The 21,633-nt window shown below is 44.3% G+C and overlaps 1 protein-coding gene across 2 annotated transcripts in view; it reads left to right on the forward strand.

Moving 5' to 3' along the window:
- Window positions 1–21,633, forward strand: part of dnah10 (dynein axonemal heavy chain 10) — a 248,394-nt gene that overhangs the window by 37,809 nt on the left and 188,952 nt on the right. For both annotated transcript variants that reach the window (XR_010967225.1, XM_068006240.1), the window contains exons 10-16: window positions 138–336; window positions 5,455–5,649; window positions 7,974–8,144; window positions 8,630–8,806; window positions 11,594–11,764; window positions 13,579–13,745; window positions 14,492–14,643. Coding sequence is in view for 1 of the 2 variants with exons in the window: in XM_068006240.1 (XP_067862341.1) it covers window positions 138–336; window positions 5,455–5,649; window positions 7,974–8,144; window positions 8,630–8,806; window positions 11,594–11,764; window positions 13,579–13,745; window positions 14,492–14,643 (1,232 nt within the window). In the remaining variant the exon portion in view is untranslated. The remainder of the gene's footprint in view (window positions 1–137; window positions 337–5,454; window positions 5,650–7,973; window positions 8,145–8,629; window positions 8,807–11,593; window positions 11,765–13,578; window positions 13,746–14,491; window positions 14,644–21,633) is intronic.

Below are 21,633 nucleotides of genomic sequence, written 5' to 3' on the forward strand. Positions count from 1 at the left end.
TGGGTGGGTATAACAGTCTCAAATACATCAAAGCTCTCAGGGTAGAGCTGCCCGTTCCTTTCCTTTGTGTTCTGATAAAGAGGTTTAAATAACTCCCCATCCAAATTTCAAATATGTTGCTTTATTTTATCTGAAAGGAGGAACTCAGAAGCAGCAAAACAAAGTGCTTATGAAGCCATGCGAACCCTCCAAGTGTGGAAAGAGTCATACTTTGATATTCGTTCTAAAATTGAAGCTTCAGGAAGAGATCAACGATGGGAATTTGATAGGAAAAAGCTGTTCGAGAAAACCGATTACATGATTGTCATCTGCCAAAATATTCATGATATCTTACAGGTAAACCATTGCAAATAAAAAAAACTGTATTCCCAGCATTTTCCATCGTGGATTAACTTGTTTTGAACTTTTAAGAAATATCCATTTTTAATATTTTAATGATGTTTAGTGATATTTTTCTTAAGTAGGAAGCTATAATAGGTACTAGTTCATCTTCGCACTGAGGACACCATCCAACGTGTTGTGTGGCACTACCACCGTGCTAAATGGGATAGATTCAGAACAGATCTAGCAGCTCAAAACTGGGCATCCATGAAACGCTGTGGGCCATCAGCAGCAGCAGAATTGTATTCCAGCACAATCTGTAACCTCATGGCCCGGCATATTCCTCACTCTACCATTACCAACAAGCCAGGGGATCAACCCTGGTTCAATGAGGAGTGTAGAAGAGCATGCCAGAAGCAGCACCAGACGTACCTAAAAATGAGGTGCCAACCTGGTGAAGCTAGAACTCAGGACCACATGCATGCTAAACGGCGGAAGCAACATGCTATAGACAGAGCTAAGCGATTCCACAACCAACGGATCAGATCAAAGCTCTGCAGTCCTGCCACATCCAGTCGTGAATGGTGGTGGACAATTAAACAACTAACGGGAGGAGGAGGCTCTGCAAACATCCCCATCCTCAATGATGGCAGAGTCCAGCACATGAGTGCAAAAGACAAGGCTGAAGTGTTTGCAACCATCTTCAGCCAGAAGTGCCGAGTGGATGATCCATCTCGGCCTCCTCCCGATAACCCCACCATCACGGAAGCCAGTCTTCGGCCAATTCGATTCACACCACGTGATATCAAGAAACGGCTGAGTGCACTGGATACAGCAAAGGCTATGGGCCCCGACAACATCCCGACTGTAGTGCTGAAGACTTGTGCTCCAGAACTAGCTGCGCCTCTAGCCAAGCTGTTCCAGTACTGCTACAACACTGGCATCTACCCGACAATGTGGAAAATTGCCCAGGTATGTCCTGTCCACAAAAAGCAGGACAAATCCAATCCGGCCAATTACCGCCCCATCAGTCTACTCTCAATCATCAGCAAAGTGATGGAAGGTGTCGTCGACAGTGCTATCAAGCGGCACTTACTCACCAATAACCTGCTCACCTATGCTCAGTTTGGGTTCCGCCAGGACCACTTGGCTCCAGACCTCATTACAGCCTTGGTCCAAACATGGACAAAAGAGCTGAATTCCAGAGGTGAGGTGAGAGTGACTGCCCATGACATCAAGGCAGCATTTGACCAAGTGTGGCACCAAGGAGCCCTCGTAAAATTGAAGTTAATGGGAATCAGGGGGAAAACTCTCCAGTGGCTGGAGTCATACCTAGCACAAAGGAAGATGGTAGTGGTTGTTGGAGGCCAATCATCTCAGCCCCAGGACATTGCTGCAGGAGTTCCTCAGAGCAGTGTCCTAGGCCCAACCATCTTCAGCTGCTTCATCGATGACTTTCCCTCCATCATCAGGTCAGAAATGCGGATGCTCGCTGATGATTGCACATTGTTCAGTTCCATTCGCAACCCCAAATAATGAAGCAGTCCGAGCCCGCATGCAGCAAGACCGGGACAACATCCAGGCTTGTGCTGATAAGTGGCAAGTAACATTCGTGCCAGATAAGTGCCAGGCAATGATCATCTCCAACAAGAGAGAGTCTAACCACCTCCCCTTGACATCCAATGGCATTACCATTGCCGAATCCCCCACCATCAACATCCTGGGGGTCACCATTGACCAGAAACTTTACTGGACCAGCCATATAAATACTGTGGCTACAAGAGCAGGTCAGAGGCTGGGTATTCTGTGGCGAGTGACTCACCTCCTGACTCCCCAAAGCCTTTCCACCATCTACAAGGCACAAGTCAGGAGTGTGATGGAATACTCTCCACTTGCCTGGATGAGTGCAGCTCCAACAACACTCAAGAAGCTCGACACCATCCAGGACAAAGCAGCTCGCTTGATTGGCACCCCATCCACCACCCTAAACATTCACTCCCTTCACCACCGACGCACCGTGGCTGCAGTGTGTACCATCCACAGGATGCACTGCAGCAACTCGCCAAGGCTTCTTCGACAACACCTCCCAAACCCGCGACCTCTACCACCTAGAAGGACAAGGGCAGCAGGCACATGGGAACAACACCACCTGCATGTTCCCCTCCAAGTCACACACCATCCCGACTTGGAAATATATCGCCGTTCCTTCATCGTCGCTGGGTCAAAATCCAGGAACTCCCTTCCTAACAGCACTGTGGGAGAACCGTCACCACACGGACTGCAGCGGTTCAAGAAGGCGGCTCACCACCACCTTCTCAAGGGAAATTAGGGATGGGCAATAAATGCTGGCCTCGCCAGCGACGCCCACATCCCATGAACGAATAAAAAAAAAATTATAAATTCCAATGTCCCCATTTATAATTTCTATAAACATGGCCACACCCTTCCACCCCCCCCACCCCCCCATTGGTGCTGCTGGTGCGAGAGTGCAATTACAATGCGTCAAGTTTACACAGGCAGTTTCTATTATAAATGTGGACATAGGAATTTACAATGGAACAAGTCAACAGGATGCTGTACACATACGCAAGATTTTTAATACATTACTGGTCAATCTCCTATGACTTTGCTCATTTTTATAAGGACAGGAACATTATGGTCAGTAATGGGTAATGTATTATTTTGAGGTGGAAATGTGCGTAACATAAGCCGGCTCTTTTAAGGCCGCAAAGTCCAAAAGAATTAAATAGGCACAACCTAGATTAATTAGAGGCTAATTGCTGGTGAAGTTTCTCTTTTGATTCACAGATATTTGTAAATTGTCAACTCCTCCCCTTGGGGAGAGAAAGGTCATAAGTGGCTCACTTTTTTTCAATACTTCTTTGTTCAGTTAGGATCCAAATTCTACACTTCCTCTCCTGAGTTTCAGGGTGGAATGATCTGGACCATTTCTCCAGAACTGTAATTAGTCCCATTCCATATTAGCTAACAGCAGGTGTGTTTCTGAGGGCTGGGATTGATCCAGCTAGATTGGCGGAACAGGTATGAGGGGTTCCTTCACCAGTTCCTACATTCCTTTCTGATCCTCTGCACTTTAGTGAAGGAACTACATTCTCACTGAAAACTGATGAAAGTGCCTAAATTTGGATAACACTTACCCATTTAGAAGAGATTTGGTTAAAATGACAGTGAAGACCTTGAACTTTGTTTGGGAGACCCAAGCTGCCCTTTAAGGATTATGTAAGCCACCTCAGGATGATCTGAATTTTAATGCAAAACATCCAGAGTCCAACTACATTAAGAAACTCTTCCTGACTAAACACAATTGCTTCTATAGACCACAAGCTTTCTCACACTGCAACATTACGTTAAGCAGAGCACACAAAGATGGAATCTATCACGAAGGCTGCATCATTCCAAAAGGATAAACAGACAATGGTGACTATGTGCCTTGGAGATAAGAGTGGTAGAGCCCTATTAATGTAAATAATTGAAGGATTTGTTTCCTATTTGGCCAACCTACAAACTCCATCATCTTCTTTAAAACAGATTCTTCTATGAGCAGGAACACTGGTGACACCTCATACGTTGAGCTGCAATGGAGATAATGGACAATAATTTTAAATAGATTGATACTCAGTAAGGGAAAGAACACTTAGGTTTATCTCTGTAACCTCCTCTAGTGCTATACTCCCCTCCCGAAAACACTGATTCTCCGTCTCCAGCTTCTTGTGCACTCCCCTCCCTTCAGTCCAACATTGTTGACCATGCCTTCAGAACCCTCGGCCCACACTCTAAAATTCACCTCCAGCCCCCTCTGCCTATCTCCCTCCTTTAAGACTTTATATGAAACCGACCTCTTTTAATCAGCCCTCCCAATATTCTCTTCTTTGGCACACTGTCCATTCTTTGATTACATCTCTTGACGTGCTTTGGGATGTTTTTCTACATTAAAAGTGCTGTATAAATGCAAGTTGTATGTCAATCTCCTTGGCTTATTTTTCAGTTGTGCTTAAATGGTGATGTTATCTTCTAGTAAAATCAAAAATGCCTTGCACATCATTAAGCCTCATTTGTAAACTTGGGAAACCTGGTGTGCTGATGCCACCCTGACTGATCCCTTTCATCTTTCTAAATTGACCTTATTTAGAAACAGCAAAGTGTTGCAACAATTCATGAGTGGATAAACATATGTTGCAGTGTGTAGTTACCATTAGTGTTTAGTTTGGCAGATTTTAGACAGAGCTTTCAGGATGGGCAGGTTGCTTTAAAAGCTGAGAATGGAAGAGAGGTTAACAGCCGAGAACAGGCCAGGAGCTTTATGGGAGGAGGGGAAGAAGCAGACTCAGGACAAATGGGAGTCCAGGCAGTCGGGAGAGACCCAGTGGGAGGCCAATGACTAGCCGTAGTACTGCCACAAAAGAACAGGGGAGACAAAACTCTGGAAGGCAACTGTAATTACATATTACATATTAAAAAATTAAAACCACAAAATTTAAAGTTTAAAATTAAGTTAAACACTAACTTGCCAGAAAAGCAAAGTTACTCTTCATAAAAAAAAAGATGGTAGTGGAGCTCTCAGAGAAAGGTCACTAATTTGCTCCGCACATCACCCAGATTGTGTAATTGCAGCGTGACAACTTTACATAGGGATATTCCATATTACATTGAGAATTATAATGGGAACAAGTTGACACAAAAACTGTGACAACAATATAACAAGAATCAAGTGGTGCAGACAGGAAGTGCGTGCAGACATAATACTTTTAATATATCATAGATACAAGAAGAAAATCAGGTTTGCTATAGAGGCTTAAAATGCTACGCACAAGCTTTGTATGTTTATTAAACTCAGCAGCGTAGTGCAGTATGTTAGTGCTCCAACATGCTGTGTCACAGAGTGGTTTGCTGTTTGTTCACCCCAGGATTTTCAATGCTGCCTCTTATTCATCATTTTATATTCTGAATGTTTAGTAGTCTCACTGGTGTAAATTCAGCAACTCATGAATAAGTAATAAGTGGATGTTTTGATTGATCTTTATGAAGAAATGTCTTTTTCTGTTTAATCATTATAAACATCAGAGCAACACAAATTAAACAAAAAAACCTATTATGGCATTGTAAAATCACCAGATTCGAGAAGAATTTTACAATATTTTTGGACCAGAGCTGAAGGCCGTAACTGGAGACCCTAAGCGGATTGATGATGTGATACAAAGGGTTAATGATTTGGTTGTACCTATTGTGGAATTACCCTTTGATATGTTTAACATTCGTCACACCCAAATGTGGAGGGTTGTTATGGAGGATTTGGATTCTCAGGTTCAGGTATGCTAACATTGGAAATACTTTTAATGTTCGAATCTCCTAATTTATTTACAATAAAATCTGTTTCATACTACAGCACTTCTATTTTAAAATTCATAAAAAAGAGAAAAAATAGTGTGCAGGAAGTGGAGCATTTCCCTGCTGTTTTGTGCCAACTGTTATCATCAAATATTCCCAGACTAATTGGTGCCATGTTCAGAGGTGAAGAATTTGTGCTCAGAATGTTCCTTGTTCCAACCATCCCAACAGGGCAGTGTCCTAGTCCCAACCATCTTCAGCTGCTTCATTAATGACCTTCCCTCCATCATAAGGTCAGAAATGGGGATGTTCACTGATGATTGCACAGCGTTCAGTTCCATTCGCAACCCCTCAAATAATGAAGCAATCCAAGCCCGCATGCAGCAAGACCTGGACAACATCCAGGTTTGGGCTGATAAGTGGCAAGTAACATTCGCGCCAGACAAGTGCCAGGCAATGACCATCTCCAACAAGAGAGAGTCTAACCACCTCCCCTTGACATTCAACGGCATTACCATCGCCGAATCCCCCACCATCAACATCCTGGGAGTCACCATTGACCAGAAACTTAACTGGACCAGCCTTCATTGTCGCTGGGTCAAAATCCTGGAACTCCCTTCCTAACAGCACTGTGGGAGAACCGTCACCACACGGACTGCAGCGGTTCAAGAAGGCGGCTCACCACCACCTTCTCAAGGGCAATTAGGGATGGGCAATAAATGCTGGCCTCGCCAGCGACGCCCACATGCCATGAACGAATAAAAAAAATATATAAATAACGTGTCTACAAGAGCAGGTCAGAGGCTGGGTATTCTGCGGCGAGTGACTCACCTCCTGACTCCCCAAAGCCTTTCCACCATCTACAAGGCATAAGTCAGGAGTGTGATGGAATACTCTCCACTTGCCTGGATGAGTGCAGCTCCAACAACACTCAAGAAGGTCGACACCATCCAGGACAAAGCAGCCCGCTTGATTGGCACCCCATCCACCACCCTAAACATTCACTCCCTTCACCACCGGCGTACAGTGGCTGCAGTGTGTACCATCCACAGGATGCACTGCAGCAACTCGCCAAGGCTTCTTTGATGGCACCTCCCAAACCCGCGACCTCTAGCACCTAGAAGGACAAGAGCAGCAGGCACATGGGAATCACACCACCTGCATGTTCCCCTCCAAGTCACACACCATCCCGACTTGGAAATATATCGCCGTTCATCGTCGCTTGGTCAAAATCCTGGAACTCCCTTCCTAACAGCACTGTGGGAGAACCTTCACCACAAGGACTGCAGCGGTTCAAGAAGGCGGCTCACCACCACCTTCTCAAGGGCAATTAGGGATGGGCAATAAATGCTGGCCTCGCCAGCGACGTCCACATCCCATGAATGAATTTTAAAAAACGGCCTGTCCAGGTGGTGACAAATATTAGCCAACATTGTGTTGGGGACTCATTGGGTTCTACTGAAAACTTTGTTGAGGCAACTTAAACTCTTTTCATCCTTACAGGTGATAAAAAGAAAACACTTAGATCCTATTCTTCTAGCTGGATTGATCCCATGTTTAGAGGTCGAGTCCATGTACATTTTATTCTCCCCTCCCCTGCGCTCTAGAAAGCACTCCTGTTTGCTGGGGTACAATTCCACGGGTGTCGGCAGCCCTCTGGTACCTTGGCCATGGCCATTCTTCACGTGAAAGCCTAGACACTGAGAGCTGATACAACAGCTAGACCCGATCCTGGCCCTCATCTGACATTCACGTGCACTTTCCAGTACACGGTCACTGCATAGCAATCAAAAGTGAGCATCCTGGATGGATTTTCCCCTCTTTGGCCTTGGGACACCGAGGTCAATTGTAATGCCACTCTCACCCCAACTGAGATTAATGAACTGAACAGGGATTGAACCTGGAACCTCCCTGTCTGCTCAGGACGATATCAGATGATGCATCAGGGAAACCTAGCTTGGACATTTTAGGACAATTTGATATGCAAGGTAGAATTGCTGACTGCTTATTAGGAGTAACAAATTCTGATCTGATTTCTTCCCTCCCTTAACTCTAGGGCACTGAAACCAATTATGGCACCCCAGCTAAGATCAGCTAACTCAGCACAGACTGGAGATTGAACCTGGGACCTTGTGGTCTGTATGGTTCAGTAGCATGTATGCTTCATTTATTGACTAGACCACCTAGAGTCACTGTTATAATCTACCTTGATACCCCAGTCCATCTACTCTTCAAATACATTTTCTTTTCATTTAATTGCAATTACTTTAACAATGTAAATAAAGTTGATTCATTGTTTTTTGCAGTTAATTGAAGGGGAAGCAAATAACTTTATCGATGAGTCGTTCAAGAGCCTACGTTCTGCAGAAGCAGCTTTTGACATGCTTTTGAGATTTAAACATATCCGTTCACGAGAAGCTGTCAACAAACAAATGATGAGAAAGTTCAATGATATTCTGTCACAGTATTGTAAAGAGGTACGCAGGATTCATTACTGTTTTGGGTACTATTCTCGGCTTTTTCCTTATAGGAACAGGAGTAGACCATTTAGCCCCTCGAGCCTGTTCTGCCATTCAATGAGATTATGGCTGATCTGAATCCTAACTCCATTTATCTGCCTTGGCTCCATATCCCTTAATATCCTTGGCTAGCAAAAATCTATTGATCTCAGATTTATAAAATTATTAATTGAGCTAGCATCTACTGCTTTTTGTGGGAGAGAGGTCCTCATTTCTACCACCCTTTGCGTGGAGAAGTGTTTCCTAACTTCTGTCCTGAATGGCCTGGCTCTGATATTAATGTTATGCCCCTTGTCCTAGACTCTCCCAGCAGTTGAATAAGTCTTTCTCTATTTACCCTACTGATTCCTTTCAAAATCCTAAAAACCTCAATCATATCACCCCTTAACCTTCTATATTCCAGGGAATACAAGCTTATATAACGTGGTGCTTTTTTTTTACAGGTTGATATTATAAACAGCCTCTTCACTAATAATGCTAATAATCCTCCTGTGACCAAGAATCAACCTCCAGTTGCTGGAGCCATCCATTGGGAACGTTCTCTCTTTCACCGGATTAAGCACCCCATCGTTCACTTTCAGGAAATGCCTGAGATGCTGGCGAGTGAACAGGGGAAATTGGTGAGTCCATATTCTGCCTTTAGTCTTTGACATTTGGAGATTGAACATTTTTTGCAAAGATCGATGAATGACAAGCACTGTTACCTACTAGAAGGCAATATTTCTTTCAAGATATCTTTCCTACAGATTTATTTCACTTAAATATGCAATGTTAGCATGGTGTGAATGTTATCGGGTCAGTTAGCACAGTGTAAATGTTATCGGGTCAGTTAGCACGGTGTGAATGTTATCGGTCAATTAGCACGGTGTGAATGTTATCGGTCAGTTAGCACGGTGTGAATGTTATCGGTCAATTAGCACGGTGTGAATGTTATCAAGTCAATTAGCACGGTGTGAATGTTATCGGTCAATTAGCACGGTGTGAATGTTATCGGGTCAGTTAGCACGGTGTGAATGTTATCGGTCAATTAGCACGGTGTGAATGTTATCGGTCAGTTAGCACGGTGTGAATGTTATCGGTCAATTAGCACGGTGTGAATGTTATCAAGTCAATTAGCACGGTGTGAATGTTATCGGTCAATTAGCACGGTGTGAATGTTATCGGGTCAGTTAGCACGGTGTGAATGTTATCGGTCAATTAGCACGGTGTGAATGTTATCGGGTCAGTTAGCACGGTGTGAATGTTATCGGTCAGTTAGCACGGTGTGAATGTTATCGGGCCAATTAGCACGGTGTGAATGTTATCGGGTCAGTTAGCAGGGTGTAAATGTTAGTGGGTCTGTTAGCACGGTGTGAATGTTATCGGTCAGTTAGCAGGGTGTAAATGTTAGTGGGTCTGTTAGCATGGACAGAATACAACCAGAATTGGCAAAGCTTTGGTGAGCCCTTTCCGCTGCATTGGCTAATAATCGGGACACTGAAAACTCTTTCAATGTATTAATATCGACCTAGACATTACACTGTGTAATGTTAGTGTACAAATGTTTGCCAAGTTTATATGAAAATACCCTGCTATTTATCTCAGATTTTACCCTGACAGTTCCCAATGTGCAGGTCTCACACACCCAATATAAACTTGCTGGATTCGCTCGGTCTTCCCAATGGACAGCCTAGTGAATACGCCGGGTTTACACTGGGGTTACTTCCAGGTGTGTGAGATCTGCATAACAGGAATCAGTGGCCTATGCATCCCTCTAAGGCCAAGGTAAAAGCAGCTATAGAAAGGTGAGTGCTGGGGCTGTTGTTCATGCAATCTGTTACTGTTACTGGTGAGGAATCTTCCTTTTTTGTAAACAGTTAAAGACTCTGCGTGTGGAAACATGGTTCTTTATTAAAGCCTCTGGGGGTGGGGCATTGGTTCTTTATTAAAGCCTCTGGGGGTGGGGCACTGGTTCTTTATTAAAGCCTCTGGGGGTGGGGCACTGGTTCTTTATTAAAGGCTCTGGGGGTGGGGCACTGGTTCTTTATTAAAGCCTCTGGGGGTGGGGCACTGGTTCTTTATTAAAGCCTCTGGGGGTGGGGCACTGGTTCTTTATTAAAGCCTCTGGGGGTGGGGCACTGGTTCTTTATTAAAGGCTCTGGGGGTGGGGCACTGGTTCTTTATTAAAGCCTCTGGGGGTGGGGCATTGGTTCTTTATTAAAGCCTCTGGGGGTGGGGCACTGGTTCTTTATTAAAGGCTCTGGGGGTGGGGCACTGGTTCTTTATTAAAGGCTCTGGGGGTGGGGCACTGGTTCTTTATTAAAGGCTCTGGGGGTGGGGCACTGGTTCTTTATTAAAGGCTCTGGGGGTGGGGCACTGGTTCTTTATTAAAGGCTCTGGGGGTGGGGCACTGGTTCTTTATTAAAGCCTCTGGGGGTGGGGCACTGGTTCTTTATTAAAGCCTCTGGGGTGGGGCACTGGTTCTTTATTAAAGGCTCTGGGGGTGGGGCACTGGTTCTTTATTAAAGGCTCTGGGGGTGGGGCACTGGTTCTTTATTAAAGGCTCTGGGGGTGGGGCACTGGTTCTTTATTAAAGGCTCTGGGGGTGGGGCACTGGTTCTTTATTAAAGGCTCTGGGGGTGGGGCACTGGTTCTTTATTAAAGGCTCTGGGGGTGGGGCACTGGTTCTTTATTAAAGCCTCTGGGGGTGGGGCACTGGTTCTTTATTAAAGCCTCTGGGGGTGGGGCACTGGTTCTTTATTAAAGCCTCTGGGGGTGGGGCACTGGTTCTTTATTAAAGCCTCTGGGGGTGGGGCACTGGTTCTTTGTTTATTGGGTGCACTGTTAATTTTGTTGTGGAAGTGGAATGGGAGGATGAACGGATGGGTACTGTTGTCACTCTGCCCCTTAGTCTGAATGCGCTGAATTTTTGTGATGCCTGCTGAACCTAGTATATCTTAAAGACTGTTCTTTATTGTGTCTCTGTTTCCCCTCCTCTCTAAAGATCCAAGGGTCTCTAGCCTAGTTCATTATTCTATAAAGGGAAATAGTGACCAGTTAATTTTCTCCTCCTGCTGATCTGAAGGTATTGGCTGCTTGCTGGGGTACAGTTCCATGGGTGCTGTCTCTATCTGGTAACTTAGCCAATGGCCGCTCTTCTTGTGTGAGGCTACACCATGACTGACAGCAGGTGACTTGACCTCAGAGAGGGGGAATTACTTCACAGTCAAGTCTAATCTTGTCTACATTCAGCATTTATATTTAACATTTATTTATTTGATAAGACTGTAGATTTGTAAAAGGTTCTCAGTAAGCAAAGCTGTATAAGATGCTTTGACAGTATATTTGTTACAGTTTTGCATTCTGCATTGCATTTGTTTTATGAAACGCGAAGGAGAAATCTAACGATGACTTCTGTTGCTCGACAGACCAAAGCAAAATATCTTGAAGTGGCAAAGAGGATGAAAGCGTATGAAGACAAGTTGTATGACCATTGGCAAGGCGAGACTAATATGACACTGCACCTTCTGTTAAAGCAAAGCCTGCTTACAAAGTTTAATATGCCTTCCGATTTGGGAAGTTTTGTTATCTTTGATCCAGTAAGAATGGAATTTTGTTTATCCTTTTTTATTAAGATTAATATTAGAAACAAGTAAATTTGACATATGCACGCTGCATTTTAACATTTGGTTGTGGGAACTGAGTCTTGCAGTGGGTTAGCACAATATTATTTCGCCGCTGCTGCCTGGGTTCAAGTGAAGCCCAGACTGATGCAAAGAGGTCTTCCCTCTCCTTTAGAAATCAGTTTCAGCAGTCACAGCAAGTTCCGAATGGAATTCAACCCAAAGTGTAAAGCCGAGCACTGAATTGATAGCTTTGTGCAGGATACATCCTTGTCGTGTGGGAAACGGAAATGTCACACTAGGAGTTGCTGTTCTGAGGTTAGAGTTAAGACATACTGCTCGAACAGAGAAAAAGTGGATGCATGATGGGGACTGGTGATTCACAGGAAAATGCCATGTAGCACCGACTTATACCATTCATGAGTGATTTAATTCCCTTCAGGTTTTCCCATATGCAGTTCAATTTAGCATCAAATAGAGAAACCTGACTACAGGTAATTGATTCACATTGTAACAAATGTGGAATTGATTTTTCTCCATAGTGATATAGTCATATATATACTTCAAATTCTTCTGGAGTAAGATCTTCCATTTTATATATTGTAAGCAGGACCCTCCAGATTTCCAAGGTATTAACAAGCTGTATTTTCTACTTGAGGGCTGTCAGAGCAACATAATCAGCAATGATTACAGCTCCATGGCTGCGGTCTATTACTAATGTTATTTAATAATTGAAATTTGGAGTTGTCCTAATTGGCCAGTGCAAAACTTGAACCAGTGTAGGACTCCAGCCAATTCAGCTGGATAAATGGGGCTTTATCAACCAATTTGGATTTCGAAATAACCAATTTTATGATCTGAGAACAGAGAAAGTTAAGGGGAGATTTGATAGAGGTGTTCAAAATCATGAATGATTTTGACAGAGTAAATAAGGAGAAACTGTTTCAAGTGGCAGAAGGGTCGGTAACCAGAGGACTCAAATTTAAGATGATCAGCAAAAGAGCCAGAGGTGACACGAGGAAAAATTTTTACGCAGTGAGTTGTTATGGTCTGGAATGCGCTGCCTGAAAGGGCGGTGGAAGCAGATTCAATAGTAACTTTCAAAAGGGAATTGGATAAATATTTGAAGGGAAAAAATTTACAGGGCTATGGAGAAAGAGCAGGGGAGTTTGACTAAATTGGACAGCTCTTTCAAAGAGCCGGCACAGGCACGATGGGTCGAATGGTCTCCTCCTGTGCTGAACCTACAATGATACTATGAGTGAAGAAAGAAAATAGTGGCTGAAAACAGTCTGAAGAAATTACTTGAATGCTGATTTGATTGTTCAATCTGTGGCACTTGCTGGTTTTTGAATGGTATCTTTGAAAATTAATCGAGGGAATTGATTGCTCCATTTCTGCTGGTTACTTGTTCGTCATTGGTACTTTCTGATTCGTCCACCTTTAGTCTCTGAGATAGTTGATTGGTAACTTAAAGAATAAGCGGTTATTTGAGCCAGTCACATTATTGTGTCCTATGGACATGTGACACTTTGGATGTGTGACATGCTGAGATGTGATGTCACTCAGGCTACATTTTCAAGTATGATGCCTTTGAAAAGTGTAATGCTACCAAAGGTGTGCTAAACACAAATCTTTCAATGTATAGATAGCCACGTTATAGCTGTCATATAATTTACATAGACTATTTATTGTAGTGTTTAAAATAGCATTGTAAAATATAAGCATAGCTGCTCGCCATCTTTCAATCTGCTGTTTTCTAAGTGCTGATTTTGGTTTTGTACATACAGAATATGGTTATTCACGATGACTGGTGTGAAATGAATTGCAAATATGAGGTGAACTTTGCCCCAGAACTGCAAGAAATTATAATGGAAACCAAGTGTATGGAACAATTAGGATTTCAAATACCACAGCTGGCCAGGAATGTGGCTCTACAAGAACAGAAGTTCCTCCGGTATGATGTTAGTCTAAGAAAGGTGGATAAATAAAATAAATAATTTCATAATCCTCCTCACCACGGTATTCTTGATCATCAGGGTTGGACTGTTTGGTTCACAGAAATCTCTGGATGCTCTCTGTCTCGCTTGTTCGTCGTCTGATTATGAGGCACTCCTCAACATAATGGGAAAGGAACACCTTCCCACACTTGAAGAGAGGTGCATTTAGACTGCAGGTTTAGCGTATGTCAGTGTGAAGCAGTTTTGATTCATACATAAGAACTTGCATATATATAGCATTTTTCAAGACCTCAGGACATCCCAAAGCGCTTTACAGCCAATTAAGGACTTTTTGAAGTGTTGTGACAGCAAGGTCCCACAATGATAATGATGTTTTTAGTGATGTTGGTTGAGGGATAAATATTGGCCAGGACACTGGGGAGAACTCCCTTGCACAGTGTTGCCTTGGGATCTGCCGTGAGGGAGCAGACAGGGCCTCGGTTCAACACCTCTAAGTGCAGCACTCCCTTAGTACTGCACTGGGAGTGTCAGCTTAGATTTTGTGCTCAAGTCTGTAGAATGGGACTTGAACCCACAACCTTCTGACTCCGAGGCCAGAGTGCTACCAACTGAGCCACAGCTGGAACTGTGTTGATCCTCGTTTAGAGTGGATGAAGGCGGCTGGTCTTGAGTACAGCGTGCTATTCACTTTTCTGTGGTGCTGGAATGATGTAATGTTCATTTTACTACTTTTGGTCTTTAGGTACACAACTGGACTAAAGAACATGCTAAATCGCTACCAAAAACTGATGGATTCCCTAAGCATGGCGGAGACTAAACTCATGGCAGAACATATTCGAGAGCTTCAACGAGTTATTCGATCAGGTTATAGAAGACTAAACTGGAACTCGTTAGGTAACCATCTCTAATTTTATATGCTTCATATCAGTAATCAGATAGTTCTGATAACAGCTGCAATCAGTCAGTCATGTCTTTCTAAATGATTTCCAGTGGGAAATAGCCATTACATTTCACAGGACATAATAATTTCAGAACTCGGTAGTTTTGAAATAATATCTGTTGGAATTTTGATTATTCACACTCTCATTGGCTGCATTCTTGATTATCCACAAGAGCATATGTGGGAGTTAGAATCATAGAAAGGTTACAGCATGGAAGGAGGCCATTCGGCCCATCGAGTCTGTGCAAAGCAATCCAGCTAGTCCCACTCCCCATAGCCCTGCAAATTTTTTCCTTTCAAGTACTTATCCAGTTCCCTTTTGAAGGCCATGATTGAATCTGCCTCCACCACCCCCTCAGGCAGAGCATTCCAGATCCTAACCACTCGCTGTGTAAAAAAGTTTTTCCTCATGTCGCCTTTGGTTCTTTTGCCAATCACCTTAAATCTATGTCCTCTGGTTCTTGACCCTTCTGCCAATGGGAACAGTTTCTCTCTATCTATATATAGGGAGGTGTACAGTGGTGTTCCTCAAGGGTCGGTATTAGGATCACTGCTTTTCTGTTATATATTAATGACTTCAACTTGGATGTACAGGGCAAAATTTCTAAATTTGCAGATGACGCAAAACTTGGAAGTGTAGTGAACAGTGAGAAGGATGGTGATAGGTTTCAAGAGGATTTCGATAGGCTGGTGGCATGGACGGACACGTGAAATTGTGCCCTGTACACCCAATTCCAAGTCATTAATATATATCAAGAAAAGCAGTGATCCTAGTACTGACCCCTAGTGAACACCGCTGTACACCTCCCTCCGGTCCGAAAAACAACCGTGCAGCACCACTCTCTGCTTTCTGTCCCTTAGCCAATACTGTATCCATGCTGCTACTGCCCCTTTTATTCCATGGGCTTCAATCTTGATGACAAGCCTATTATGCGGCACTTTATCAAACGCCTTTTGAAAGTCCATAAACACCACAACAACCACATTGCCCTCATCTACCCTCTCTGTTACCTCATCAAAAAACTCAATCAAGTTAGTTAAGCACAATTTGCTTTTAACAAATCCGTGCTGGCTTTCCCTAATCAATCCACACTTGTCCAAGTGACTCCTAATTCAGTTCCGGATTATTGTTTCTAAAAGTTTCCCACCAGCGAGATTAAACTGACCGGCCTTGAATCCCCTGAACTTGCTGATTTGCACATTAATAATGGCCTGTGTTGAACTCGCCGTTATTTTCCAGGAAGATTTGGCCCAATATATATTTGTTCCATATGTACACAAATTGCATTAAAAATTAAATTTAAGAAAAATTTGTGTGCTCCTTTTAAAAACACAAAGTTGATTTTAACTCACTCTGCCTGCTGGGACCTGGGCAGTAATGGCTCTAAAATGACAGTGCTGACCCGTTCCCCATCCCATCCCGCCCACCGCCATTTTGCTTGGTGCCTTCATAAAGGCGGCTTGAAGCAGACGGGAGCCTCATTAAGTATTTAAATAGAGGTCCTATGATTTCAGCAACACCCCAACACCATTTTCACTCGCCAAGCGGAAGTAGCGAGCAGCGCCTGACCGGCCCAATACTCCTGGGTGGTGCAGGAGTGAAATGACAATTGGCAGCGCCGTTTAAAGGTACACTCGCCTGCAATCACTTTGATCATTGGTATAAGAACATAAGAAATAGGAGCAGGAGTAGGCCAATCGGCCCCTCGAGCCTGCTCCGCCATTCAATAAGATCATGGCTGATCTGATCCTAACCTCAAATCTAAATTCATGTCCAATTTCCTGCACGCTCCCCGTAACCCCTAATTCCCTTTACTTCTAGGAAACTGTCGATTTCTGTTTTAAATTTATTTAATGATGTAGCTTCCACAGCTTCCTGGGGAAGCAAATTCCACAGACCTACTACCCTCTGAGTGAAGAAGTTTCTCCTCATCCCAGTTTTGAAAGAGCAGCCCCTTATTCTAAGATTATGCCCCCTAGTTCTAGTTTCACCCATCCTTGGGAACATCCTCACCGCATCCACCCGATCAAGCCCCTTCACAATCTTATATGTTTCAATAAGATCGCCTCTCATTCTTCTGAACTCCAATGAGTAGAGTCCCAATCTACTCAACCTCTCCTCATATGTCCGCCCCCTCATCCCCGGGATTAACCGAGTGAACCTTCTTTGTACTGCCTTGAGAGCAAGTATATCTTTTCTTAAGTATGGAGACCAAAACTGTATGCAGTATTCCAGGTATGGTCTCACCAATACCTTATATAACTGCAGCAATACCTCCCTGTTTTTATATTCTATCCCCCTAGCAATAAAAGCCAACATTCCGTTGGCCTTCTTGATCACCTGCTGCACCTGCATACTAACTTTTTGATCTTCTTGCACTAGGACCCCCAGATCCCTTTGTACTGCAGTACTTTCCAGTTTCTCGCCTTTAAGATAATAACTTGCTCTCTGATTTTTCCTGCCAAAGTGCATAACCTCACATTTTCCAATATTGTATTGCATCTGCCAAATCTCCGCCCACTCACCCAGCCTGTCTATATCCCCCTGTAGGTTTTTTATGTCCTCCTCACTCTCTACTTTCCCTCCCATCTTTGTATCATCTGCAAATTTTGATACGTTACACTCGGTCCCCTCCTCCAAATCGTTAATATAGATTGTAAAGAGTTGGGGACCCAGCACCGACCCCTGCGGAACACCACTGGCTACTGGTTGCCAGTCCGAGAATGAACCATTTATCCCAACTCTCTGCTTCCTGTTAGATAACCAATCGTCCACCTATGCCAGAATATTACTCCCAATCCAGTGATTCTTTATCTTGAGCAATAATCTTTTATGTGGCACCTTGTGGAATGCCTTTTAGAAGTCTAAATACACTACGTCCACTGGTTCCCCTTTATCCACCCTGTACGTTATGTCCTCAAAGAACTCAAGCAAATTTGTCAGACATGACTTCCCCTTCGTAAAGCCATGCTGACTTTGTCCTATTAAATTATGTTTATCCAAATGTTCCGCTACTGTCTCCTTAATAATAGATTCCAAAATTTTACCCACCACAGATGTTAGGCTAACTGGTCTATAATTTCCAGCCTCCTGCCTACTACCCTTTTTGAATAAGGGTGTTACATTAGCAGTTTTCCAATCTGCCGGGACCTTTGCCGAGTCCAGAGAATTTTGGAAAATTATTACCAAAGCATCCACAATCCCTACTGCCACTTCCCTCAAGACCCTCGGATGTAAGCCATCAGGTCCAGCGGATTTATCCACCTTGAGTCCCATTAATTTACTGAATACCAATTCCTTAGTGATTTTAATCGTATTTAGCTCCTCCCCCCCGAGAGTCCCCTGTTTGTCCAGTGTTGGGATATTCTTAGTGTCCTCTACCGTAAAGACTGAAACAAAATATTTGTTCAGCATTTTTGCCATTTCCATGTTTCCCACCATTAATTTCCCGGTCTCATCCTCTAAGGGACCTATGTTTGCCTTAGCCACTCTTTTTCTTTTTATATAACTATAGAAACTCTTGCTATTTGTTTTTATATTTTTTGCTAATTTATTTTCATAATCTATCTTCCCTTTCTTAATCAATCCTTTAGTTACTTTTTGCTGTCTTTTGAAGACTTCCCAATCTTCTATCCTCCCACTAAGTTTGGCTACCTTATATGTCCTTGTTTTTAGTCGGATACTATCCTTAATTTCTTTACTTAGCCACGGATGGCTGTCATTTCTTTTACACCCTTTTTTCCTCAGTGGAATATATATTTTTTGAAAGTTGTAAAATAACTCCTTGAATGAACACCACCAATTCACCTGGCTGGATTTCTTCATAAGTCTTTCCATTGGAATTTGCTGATGTTCACTTTTCCTCTGCTTCTAAACCTCGAAGAAGTCCAGGGCTCATTTTGAAGGTCATCCTGGCTATTCCACACTGATTTTTTTTAGTTGTTCATGAGATGTGGGCGTCACTGGCAAGGCCAGCATTTATTGCCCATCACTAATTGCCCTTGAGAAGGTGGTGGTGAGCCGCCTTCTTGAACCGCTGCAGTCCGTGTGGTGAAGGTTCTCCCACAGTGCTGTTAGGAAGGGAGTTCCAGGATTTAGACCCAGCGACGATGAAGGAACGGTGATATATTTCCAAGTCGGGATGGTGTGTGACTTGGAGGGGAATGTGCAGGTGGTGTTGTTCCCATGTGCCTGCTGCCCTTGTCCTTCTAGGTGGTAGAGGTCGCGGGTTTGGGAGATGCTGTCGAAGAAGCCTTGGCGAGTTGCTGCAGTGCATCCTGTGGATGGTACACACTGCAGCTACTGTGTGCCCGTGGTGGAGGGAGTGAATGTTTAGGGTGGTGGATGGGGTGCCAATCAAGCGGGCAGCTTTGCCTTGGATGGTGTCGAGCTTCTTGAGTGTTGTTGGAGCTGCTCTCATCCAGGCAAGTGGAGAGTATTCCATCACACTCCTGACTTGTGCCTTGTAGACGGTGTCAGGGGAAAGGCTTTGGGGAGTCAGGAGGTGAGTCACTCGTCACAGAATACCCAGCCTCTGACGTGCTCTTGTAGCCACAGTATTTATGTGGCTGGTCCAGTTAGGTTTCTGGTCAATGGTGACTCCCAGGATGTTCATGGTGGGGGATTCGGCGATGGTAGTGCCGTTGAATGTCAAGGGGAGGTGGTCAGATTCTCTCTTGTTGGAGATGGTCATTGCCTGGCACTTGTCTGGCGTGAATGTTACTTGCCACTTATGAGCCCAAGCCTGGATGTTGTCCAGGTCTTGCTGCATGTGGGCACAGACTGCTTCATTATCTGAGGGGTTGCGAATGGAACTGAACACCGTGCAGTCATCAGCGAACATCCCCATTTCTGACCTTATGATGGAGGGGAGGTCATTGATGAAGCAGCTGAAGATGGTTGGAGGAACGGGACCTCAAGGAGCTGCAGTTGGGGCTGTGATGAGACCACTCACGAGGAGGGCTGCTTGCAGAGTCAGTTACCTCCACTTATCCGAGGAGCAGTGCATCAGGACGGCTCGGCTCCCGCAGAGAGGCCCTCGCAGATCGATTACAGCAAGATCTGCGAACAGCTGGCCATGCATTGCCTGTGGCAGTCAAAGTGACTACGGCCCTTACATTTTTTACCTCAGTCTCTTTCCAGGCTGCAGCTGATGACATTGGTCATAATTTTCAGTCTGCAGTCCATGGCTGCATCAAGCAAATCACTTTGCCAAGGTCAACGATTGTATAACATTTCCCCACGGATATCAGCAGCCGGGGGTACAGTAGAGTAGTGGTTTTGTTACTAGGCTAGTAATCCAGAGGCCTGGCCAGTAATCCAGGGAACATGAGTTCAAATCCCACCACGGCAGTTTGAGAATTTGAATTTAGTTTAAAAATGTCTGGAAATAAAAAGATGGTATCAATAAAAGTGATCATGTAGCTGTCGAATTGCCGTAAAAACCCAACTGGTTCACGTCTATCCCTTTAGGGAAGGAAACCTGCCTTCCTACCTCTACCTTGCCACCACCTCTCTCGACCTCTCCACTGTCTCTGATTTGTCACACTGCTTGTCTAACTGGATCAGCAAAAGCTTCCTCCAACTAAATATTGGGAAGACCGAAGCTGTTGTCATTTGTCCCCGCCGCAAACTCCGTTCTCTAGGCCCCCGATTCCATCCCTCTCCCTGGCCACTGTCTGAGGCTGAACCAGGCCGTTCACAGCCTCGGCGTCCTATTTGACCCTGAGATGAGCTTCCGACCACATATCTGCTCCATCACCAACTCCGCCTATTTCCACCACAAACATCGCCTGCCTCCGCTCCTGCCTCAGCTCATCTGCCGAAACCCTCATCCTTGCTTTTGTTACCTCTGGTCTCGACTATTCCAATGCTCTCCTGGCCGGTTTCCCATATTCCAACCTCTATAAACATGAGCTCATCCAAAACTCTGCTGCCCGTACCCTAACTCGCACCAAGTCCTGTCCATCCATCACCCCCTGTGCTCGCTGACCTACATTGACTCCCGGCCTCGATTTTAAAATTCTCATCCTTGTTTTCAGTTCCCTCCATGGCCTCGCTCCTCCCTCTCTCTGTAACCTCCTCCGGCCCCACAACCCTCTGAGACCTCTGCGCTCCTCCAATTCTGGCCTTTTGAGAATTCCTGATTTTAATCACCCCACCATTGGCGGCCGTGCCTTCAGCTGCCTAGGCCCTAAGGCCTTGAATTCCCTCCCTAAACCTCTCCGCCTCTCTACCATTCTCTCCTCCTCTAATGATGTGGAGATGCCGGTGATGGACTGGGGTTGACAATTGTAAACAATTTTACAACACCAAGTTATAGTCCAGCAATTTTATTTTAAATTTATTTTAAAATAAAATTGCTGGACTATAACTTGGTGTTGTAAAATTGTTTACAATTGTCTCCTCCTCTAAGACACTCTTTAAAACCAACCTCTTTGACCAAGCTTTTGGTCACCTGTCCTAATATCTCCTTATGTGGCTCAGTGTCAAATTTCATTTAATCACGCTCCTGTGAAGCACCTTGGAATGTTTTATTACATTAAAGGTGCTATATAAATGCAAGTAGTTGTTGTTGTTGTTGTGTAGCCTATATGTGACTCCAGTCCCACACCAACATTGTTGGTTCTTAACTGCCTTCTGAAGTGGCCTGGCGAGCCCCTCAGTTGTATCAAACCGCTACCAGCGGTTCAAGAAGAAGGCCCACCACCACCTTCTCAGGACAACTAGGGATGGGCAATAAATGCCGGCCTCACCAGCGATGGCCACAACCAGGAAATGAATAATAAAAGAAAAGCAGTCAGCAGGAAGGGGCTGTAGGCTCTGCTTCCTCCTAGTTCAGGCAGTGATTGAGTGCACCCAGGTCGCCATCAGGACATCTCCTACTGAGTACTCACTGGGAAATTGTTGTGAGGTACAATTTCACCCCATGTGTGATTATTAA

Source organism: Heptranchias perlo, chromosome 25 (assembly GCF_035084215.1).
Source record: "Heptranchias perlo isolate sHepPer1 chromosome 25, sHepPer1.hap1, whole genome shotgun sequence".
Classification (NCBI taxonomy): Eukaryota; Metazoa; Chordata; class Chondrichthyes; order Hexanchiformes; family Hexanchidae; genus Heptranchias; species Heptranchias perlo.